The sequence below is a fragment of the Neodiprion lecontei genome, chromosome 2 (genome assembly GCF_021901455.1).
Source record: "Neodiprion lecontei isolate iyNeoLeco1 chromosome 2, iyNeoLeco1.1, whole genome shotgun sequence".
NCBI lineage: Eukaryota > Metazoa > Arthropoda > Insecta > Hymenoptera > Diprionidae > Neodiprion > Neodiprion lecontei.
Window position 1 is genome coordinate 8,888,664 of NC_060261.1, and position 8,034 is coordinate 8,896,697.

General features: G+C 38.8%; 3 protein-coding genes across 5 annotated transcripts; 1 reads left to right on the forward strand and 2 right to left on the reverse strand.

The window, feature by feature from the left end:
• Nucleotides 1-26: 26 nt before the first annotated feature.
• LOC107218412 (evolutionarily conserved signaling intermediate in Toll pathway, mitochondrial) lies at nucleotides 27-1,629 on the reverse strand. 2 transcript variants are annotated; one of them, XM_046731390.1, is made up of 3 exons: nucleotides 504-1,629; nucleotides 153-416; nucleotides 27-111 (listed from the first exon to the last, which is right to left on the reverse strand). In XM_046731390.1, exons 1-3 carry the CDS (start codon nucleotides 1,417-1,419, stop codon nucleotides 86-88), a joined length of 1,206 nt encoding a protein of 401 aa, XP_046587346.1. In that variant the 5' UTR covers nucleotides 1,420-1,629; the 3' UTR covers nucleotides 27-85. The 2 variants fall into 2 exon arrangements, with proteins under 2 accessions (XP_046587346.1, XP_015511759.2); XM_015656273.2 differs by having other exon boundaries at nucleotides 27-416.
• Nucleotides 1,630-1,739: 110 nt separating this feature from the next.
• On the forward strand, nucleotides 1,740-3,361 carry LOC107218411 (coiled-coil domain-containing protein 137). The gene is made up of 3 exons (XM_015656272.2): nucleotides 1,740-1,936; nucleotides 2,012-2,663; nucleotides 2,740-3,361. The coding sequence occupies exons 1-3, from the start codon at nucleotides 1,860-1,862 to the stop codon at nucleotides 2,941-2,943; spliced, it is 933 nt and encodes a 310-aa protein (XP_015511758.2). The 5' UTR covers nucleotides 1,740-1,859; the 3' UTR covers nucleotides 2,944-3,361.
• Nucleotides 3,015-4,975, reverse strand: LOC107218409 (BLOC-1-related complex subunit 5). 2 transcript variants are annotated; one of them, XM_046731392.1, is made up of 2 exons: nucleotides 4,664-4,975; nucleotides 3,015-4,528 (listed from the first exon to the last, which is right to left on the reverse strand). In XM_046731392.1, the coding sequence occupies exon 2, from the start codon at nucleotides 4,448-4,450 to the stop codon at nucleotides 3,638-3,640; it is 813 nt and encodes a 270-aa protein (XP_046587348.1). In that variant the 5' UTR covers nucleotides 4,451-4,528; nucleotides 4,664-4,975; the 3' UTR covers nucleotides 3,015-3,637. The 2 variants fall into 2 exon arrangements, with proteins under 2 accessions (XP_046587348.1, XP_015511754.2); XM_015656268.2 differs by having other exon boundaries at nucleotides 4,642-4,975.
• Between the last annotated feature and the right edge of the window lie 3,059 nt (nucleotides 4,976-8,034).

Sequence of the window (8,034 nt, forward strand, 5' to 3'; positions counted from 1 at the left end):
AAATTAAAAAACCACACCAGTCAATGTTATTTTTTTAATAAATAGCTCAAGCATTGCTGAGCGACGATCGCAGATTTTTTATTTACTATGTACAGGTGAAATTGTTTACATGAAATTCTAATCTTTATTAACTTTATTTTCTACTCCCTCATCTTTAGGTTTGTCAGATTTATTATTGGCCAATACAACGTCGCCTAAGGGACTCTTTGGCTTAAATATAATGGGAATATTAGCTAAGATGTCATTCTCTTTCTGTAAAAATCTAATCCAAGATAATAGAGAGTCGCGACTAGAGGTTCCAGTCGCACAAACAGCAAATATCGTGCCATCCTCTTGCTCGTGAATCGCCGTCTCATCTTCAGTCGGTACCACAGATTTTTTTGTTTTCCAAAATGGCAATTCAATTTTACTAACGTCTGGAAAAGATCATTATTGTTAATTAGATTGGCGAAGAGAGTTTCAGGAAAAAGACAACAAATCACTTTTAGAAGAATATTTCTTACCATCGTCGTCAGGCGGTGGTAGGTCAGGTTTTGGAACAGGATCTCCCCTCAGTATGAAGTAATTAATGGTCAAGTTTTTTAACCAAAGTCTAAAAGGCCCTTCCACATATATGGGGGCTGTGGAAGCATGCTTGTTAAGCAGTTTTTTCTGACCAATACTCATTCCAGAAACAATCCAAGTATCGTCAATGGAATCTTCGAGATCTTTTGCCTGGAAGATTGTGATTTTTCGGAGCAAATCGATGCTAGTAATTCTCTCTATGGCCAGTTTGGCCAACTCGAGAGAATCATTGGGCAAAACTTCTGGCAATGGCCATGGACTCGCGTTTTTGAACTTGGGCATCCAGTACATCATTCTCCAATACTTCCTCAGCGGAAATCCCAGCTTACCGAATATGTTGAGAAGGATATCCTGCATTTCCCTGTCTGGTATAACTCCGTTGTTTTCCATCTGTTCAAGGACATCTATCGCGCATTGCTGCTGCTTTGGATAATGCATGAACTCAGCCTGTATCGTATTCTCCGGAATGAACTTCCCCTTCGGTAGTACATTGATCAAGTTTTTGTATACCTCTAGATCTTTTTCGACTCCGAATTCCTCCATGTGCTTCATTGCTGCGTAAATGAATTCGACGTGACCTCGCCTGTGAATGTCTCTGTCGACGAACATTCGCAGTACGTCTAAGTACGTTTTTTTCTCCTTACTTCTAACCTGTGCAAACCCGTAAAAACTCACCGCCTTGCTACCTTCATTTTTTTTGTTACTATTGTCTTTAGACAGATGAGCGCTGGTCACAGATATGCAACGCAAAGCTGTTGTTGGTCGGTAACTTTTCAGGTCGTGCAGTATCAACTTTTTTCTCATTCCTGGATAAACCCTGAGCAACACATACGATCTTCTTATTATCGATGTCATATTGCTACTTGGTATAATGGTTTGTTGTATTTCTCAAATTAACGGAGGCACGATCATAGTCGTAATGCTTAAATCCGCGTGCCGGTCAAACGATTTTCGTATTTTATGCAATGTGTAATTGATATTCTTTGAAAAACCTCTATGTTTAACATCCCATTCCGTAATATCGGTTACACACCGAGGTTATAAGATTGCTGAGAGGTTAGGTTATATTTTCTCAACACCGCGGCCGGCGGAGCCTCCACCGGTGGGTGATTCACCAAATTTAAATTTTGCCGCACAAAAATCGTTCGTAAAAACTCCGCACGAGTGCAGCACTGTCGGGATTTGCGATCCGTGGCTAAACAATAAGTTTGGTTGGTCCAAATTCGAAGCGTGCGTGCTGCTGGAACTAGTACATAAGTACAGCCGAAACATTGAAGTTATGAAATAAAGTGAAAATGGGACGCAAGATACCCGGAAAAAAACACAGAGGAGTGAAGGACCCGACTAAGCAACAAAAGAAGCGTTTATCAGAGTAAATATCGTTGCGTGGAGTTGTGTGATTAAATTTTGTAGGTTAAGTTGATCATCGTAACGTGTCAAATTTTAGGTTAAACAAAGTGATAAACGCGCCGCCGAGGGACAAGGATGAGCAGGCGATACCGAAGAGTCTTGAGCGCGTGATGAAGCTGAAGCAAAGCGTGAAGGACGGTAAGATGATGAAGAAAAATACCAAGAAAAAAACGAAGCTGAAAAATCAACTGATCGTGATGGGCAATCACCATCCACAGATCGCTCATCCCAAGGCAAGACCGGAGAAAGTTGTTCCTGTTTTTTCGCAAAGACCAGACGAATGTGGAAAGGCTTTTTTGAACCGAGTGAACTCGGAGACTCAGGCGTTCTTAAATGAGACTGCGTTTGAAGACAAATATGGTGTGGAAGTCAAGCGAGATCCAAGTACTGGTAATATCGAAGGATTGTCTAAGAGATCGAAGGATGAGATAGATGAATTAATGAGACTCAAATTGAAGCACAGTAATACCAAGAAGAAAAAGAAAAAGAAGAAAGACACCGAGACGACTAGGCTGACGAAAGCTCAGAAAAGGAAACACAAGCTCGAGTTGAAAAAAACTAAAAAACTGCAGGACAATATAGACGAGTTCAAGGTCTTCAAGGAGACTATTGAATTTGGAGATGTTGTCCACGCTCCTCCAGAACTAAAAATCAAACCGAAAAAAGCAGACGCTTCTCACTCCGAACGGGTAAAAACCTTACCAATATTTGATTAGTTATGCGTTGTATTTTTTTGGATTAATTTTACCGATGATTTTCCGATAGCCTGGACGAAGACGTCTTCTTCTTGATTCGCTTTTCAAGAGCCATGACAAATCTGCCGAGAACACAACAGGCGTTAAGTCTGTCAATAGATCTGGAAAACGCAAAGATCTCCCGGTTGGGGAAAGAAGACAACTGGAGGAACGACAGAAAGAAGCCATAACTGCATACAGAAACCTGAAGTCTCGGAAAGCTGCTGATTTATGACCATGGGCAATGGCCGTGTGATCAGTATTTGTACATATGAGAGCCTTAGCAGAGAATAGAAGGACGAAATGTGTGTGTAAATTGATCAGTTTATTTACGATATTTTTTTAATTACATTAGAGTATATATAATATAGAGGTTAAGTTTCACGGTATTCTACTTTGGCAGAGAAGTAGTTGGGAAAACTGTGGGAGGTTACACTTTGCTAAAATTGTCATTGATAATATTGAAACAAAATGAATAGCATTTGCTACAGTAAAACAGCGATTTAAATGGTCATAGATTGTTTTTGCTTGTTATTGATGACGATGATGAACATGAAGCAAACGGTTTCAACTAATCTAAAATAAAATAACAGTGCTGTAAAGAACAAAACAAGTAATAAGAGCCTCTTATCTTGTGAAATGCCAAGTGTTTAGATCCTTTGAAATGTCTAAACAATTGAAATATTTGACAAGCATAAATATGAGCACGATTTCTGAAAATTCATGTGCTTTAGACTATCCAAGCTTACAGTTTTATCGCAAACGAACTTCTCCTGTCCTGCAACTTATAATTTTACTCTAGAATTAAACTCATCTTTTATAGAATGCATGAAATAATTGCCACGAAACAGCTGATTACTTGATATGGTATCAAATGCTGACAGCAAATAGTTTTGAAGAAGTGTATTTGATGAAAAGGTGTTAAATCCTTATCCAGTTGTCCAAACAAATGGTTCAAGTCGATTATTAACTGGTAGGTAGTTATTGAGCTTTTCGAGGCTTTCTAAAGTATAATTAAGTTGGGTGTGGCAGTTGTCCAGTTGTTGGCTGATATGATGAATCTTATTCAGCTGTTCAGCAAACTTTGTGAATCTCTTTTGCCTGTCTATAGCCATGTTGAATATTCGTATAACTTCGACGTCGAGGGTGGTGTTGAGTGTGGACTGCTCAGTCGCAATCATTTGTGCATTTGTATTCAAGTGGTGTTGATATCGGGCGCAAAGATTGAACAAACCGATGGGATCCAGTCGCTCCAAGACTTCAGGGTCTCTGACTCCAGGTGGCAAATTCAAAGTTCCCCTCATAATGGGTAGAAACATCGGTATGCTATGCAATTTAACTAGATCAGCATCCATGTCTGCAGTCGGCTCAGAAATAGCTGGCTTGACGACTACGATGTTGTGTGCTTTGTCCGAGAGAGTTTTTCTGTGCCCAATGGCACCAATACCTGGTTTTCGCTTGGATAATTCCTGCGTTCCGAGGCTCTTTCCTCGCTGCAATTGGGCCTGTTTATTCGTCATTTTGGGTGAATCTCCTATTGGCCTGTTCACTGTGTACGATATGTAAGGCAGATCTGAATCCGAGCAAATGCTCGGTCCGGGACTCGTACATCGTGGCGGTGTGTCTTCAGGGATTCCATCTCGGTTCGGAACGCTCTTTCCACGCCGCAATTGAACCGCTCGCGCTCTGCTGCTCTCTGATCCTGGTATATCGTTGCTTTGAGAGCTCTGCTCGGATCCCATCGTTTGATTTAATAGATACTTTAATCTTCAAAGAGGCAGTTTTTCCAAATTATCCAAAGAGAGTAAAGTGAAGAGTGCCTGATAAAGGAAAGTATTGTAATAGTTCGATTCTGAGGATGCAATATGTGAGCGAATCTTAGGTTTTCTGTGTACAATCAAGGTTGCATAATAATAACCAAACAAATGAGTACCTTTGCTACTTAGAGCACGTACGTAAGTTCTGTCAGTGGAAGTTTGTCATCATGTTCTCAATTCGAAGTTCTCATATATCGATCAGTTGACGTGCGTCCGTCAGTTCATATATGACGAATAATTTTGTTTTTCAATTCACGTATTTACTTCTTTCATTGGGAATAAGCGATTTTGTGAGAGATGAATATCGTAAACATAACACAATTAGTTAACCCGTGCTATAACCGAATACTTTTTTCAGAATGACTTTTGAACTATCAAAATCATCGGGTCCGCCATCAGACGACTACACAAAATGAACCCATTGGAACCCATGTCCCGCGATGACAAAGATATGGGCTACGCCAGTGACGTCACTGATTTTAGTCACAGGCGGCACCTGCGGAGAAGAATCAAAAACATCGCGGGATTTTTTTCCGTCGGTAAGTTGGCTCACGACACGTTCGACCCTTGTTTTAGCGCGTTCTTTGAATCTGCAGCGAAATGAACACCTGTCCGTTCAATGTTTATTGTGAAATTTAACCGGATTTGTTGCGTTTACATACAGGGGATATTCTGTCTACCGTGAATTGAATTTTATTTACCCAGTGCATATATTTTCAGTCAGCGGTACGCGTTCTGCAAACGATACGGATATTACGTGTACAATGTTTTTATACCGCAAGATTCGTAATGATTGGTAACACTGTATATGTATAGGATGCACGATTGCATTATGTATGCTCAGGCATTGTGAGTGCGGGTGTTTTTATTTCGAGAATAATTCATTATTCTTCTAACCATAATCATACGATATGTGCAACCGGTAATTATCAACTGTTTCTTGGTGTAACAAACGAACGGGTTAACACGCGCGATGCGTACATAAATGGCGATGAATATGTATAATAAACAATGTGATAATCGTGGAATATCATAACGAGGACCTTATCAGAATGATGTAAACGTCTTTCAAGCGTTCTTTCGAAAACCGTCGCGCTGCAGGGTACGACTTGAATCTACGAAACAACAGGTCGCGGTGAAATGACATATTCCGCGGCAACGCAACACGCAAATCGCTAAAATATGTGATCATACCAGCGGAACGGTTCTGCGCATCTATACGTCCGTAGGTATGTACGGGACGGTAAATATTTATGGCCATGTCAAGAGGACCACGTGTATAAGCTATGTTTATAAATATATGTATATGTATATATGTTAGACGTCAAGGTATACGTAAAATGCTTGTTTCTTTGAAACAAGATTGCAAGTTCCACTCGTTTCGCAACCCATAGATCAGTCGCACTTCGCACGTATCTACATACGAAATATACATACATATCCTAGATACAAAGCGCATGAATGTATAATTTTGAAATTTACAACTTTTCCTCACGCCGCGAATCTTTTCAAATCCCGTGAGTATATGTTTATTTATTTGTATAATGTGTATATATCTACGTAAATGCGCAGGTATATACCATATACTCATCTTGTACAACAAATATAGATTTTCAAGATGTATATCTAATGCATCGGTGATGCCAACCGTTTGATTTTGCAACCGCGTCTGTTTCTTACGTCTTCTGTGTTCCGTTTTATTTCTTTTTTTTTTTTTTTTCTTTTTCTCCTCTTTTCATTATTTCTTCCACTCGGCTTCGCATGTGGCGCACGATCCCTATCTTCGTATATTTGCATACCATCTAACTCAACGCGGGCTCGAAATCTGCTCGCTCCGCGTCTCGGATCTTCGATTTGAAATCCTGATCCATGCACCGATTTTCTTCATTAATAAATCATCGAGGATGAAACTTATCATTCATCTCACAGTCTGGTACCCGAGACGACAATTCCGCTTGCTCTGAAATAGCTGAAGAAGAAGAAACAGATGCAGCAGCGACGACTTGGCGAAATGAATACCCCCATTTATTTAAAAGTCGTTATTATCATCCGGCTCTCGGGACTTCTAATAGTTCCTGGATTTCGCCAAGGTGCAGTTAGCGAGTTTCTGCATCTGAACCGCGGTCGTAACCGTTACTGGATATAATTATCATCATACTTACAGAATTTTACTGTAATAACGGTTTCCCAATAGGGTATATTTATGTTATACCGTTCGGTATTGTAATAACATTTACACGGTGCTAATGAAGACATGATTTTTCATTTTTATCTGTTATGCAGTTTGGTTCAAAAAAAAAATATAAATAAGTAAAGAAAATATTATTGTATACTGTCAGAAACAATTTTTCTACAAGTTTATTGACATGTATTATGAAATTTTACTTCAAAGCATTGAACCGGAAGTAAATTAACCTCATTCAGCTTTGAATATGAAATAATTAGGTATACAGTGACTGTACAGCTGGTGAAATATCGAATATTAATCGAACAATGATCCCTGTTTACACGTAAAGTTACGAAAGTTTTCAAGTGCCGGATACTTACATTTTTTACAAACTCTTTGATATAGTTTTTTTTTTTTTATCACTCACGCAATAGCAACGTTGCTGCAATAGGCAATGTTTAGCTCTTCATCGTTGATAATGTTATACAGGCGAATTGCGTACAAAATTACGGGTTTGTTGTAACGAGCACTGCAGTCTCTTAGTGCAAATCCCGCAGATAACTGACGATTCTTATCGACGATAATAAACACAGTTTACTCTCTATCTCGTCAAGGTGGGTGATTTTTTAAATCGTCGGATTAACGGGATTATGAATTTTATTACGATTTCCTAATTACCTAAATATTCAAACAATATTCGATCGGGCTACATCGAATTCTTTCTATTTGCCCTGTTTTGGATGTAGTAATTTTTCCTCAGTTTTTTCAATGACTAGTAATTGGGGAAAATGGGCATTCGGTTACGTCATAATTATAATTTACGACAAAGCAACCGTAGAAATGAAAAAGAAAAGAAAAACTTTTACCGTATATAGACTGCAGAGAAAATTTCGAAGACATTACTGTTTACTTGCATAATTATTTTTAAAAAATGTCACATTTGTTCATCGTAAAGTGAACTATGTTTAAACTGTCAGTAACGAATAAACTAGAATGAGTTTTGGATAGCCTAAAACTTGGTTTAGGTCGGAGAAGTTTTATCGTAAGTCTGTATAAAAATATGAAGTTTTATAAAAAATGATAAGATCGTGAGTGCAGAATCCCTGAAGAATACAACGGGAAAATCGAAGTTTAGTAGATACGAGATTCAAGATTTCGACAAACTGCGATGTACAGCATATACGAGGATAACCATCGTTGAAACTTTCTTTGAAAGTAGTGTACGAATAGAGACAAAACGACATAAATACACATAAACAGGCATAATACGTTTTGCATACATACGATATAGATACTTGTATAAAACAAAGAACAGCAGTTTTGGCGCGCAGTTTTATGGCTG

What these genes read in the sequence shown, in the direction of transcription:
- LOC107218409 (XM_046731392.1), bottom strand. Translation starts at nt 4,450, where the DNA reads ATGGGATCCGAGCAGAGCTCTCAAAGCAACGATATACCAGGATCAGAG.
- LOC107218412 (XM_015656273.2), bottom strand. Translation starts at nt 1,419, where the DNA reads ATGACATCGATAATAAGAAGATCGTATGTGTTGCTCAGGGTTTATCCA. An exon ending in ACCACCGCCTGACGACGATG is followed by an intron (nt 417 to 503) that starts GTAAGAAATATT and finishes GATCTTTTCCAG; the next exon opens with ACGTTAGTAAAATTGAATTG.
- LOC107218411 (XM_015656272.2), top strand. Translation starts at nt 1,860, where the DNA reads ATGGGACGCAAGATACCCGGAAAAAAACACAGAGGAGTGAAGGACCCG. An exon ending in CAAAAGAAGCGTTTATCAGA is followed by an intron (nt 1,937 to 2,011) that starts GTAAATATCGTT and finishes GTCAAATTTTAG; the next exon opens with GTTAAACAAAGTGATAAACG. An exon ending in ACGCTTCTCACTCCGAACGG is followed by an intron (nt 2,664 to 2,739) that starts GTAAAAACCTTA and finishes ATTTTCCGATAG; the next exon opens with CCTGGACGAAGACGTCTTCT.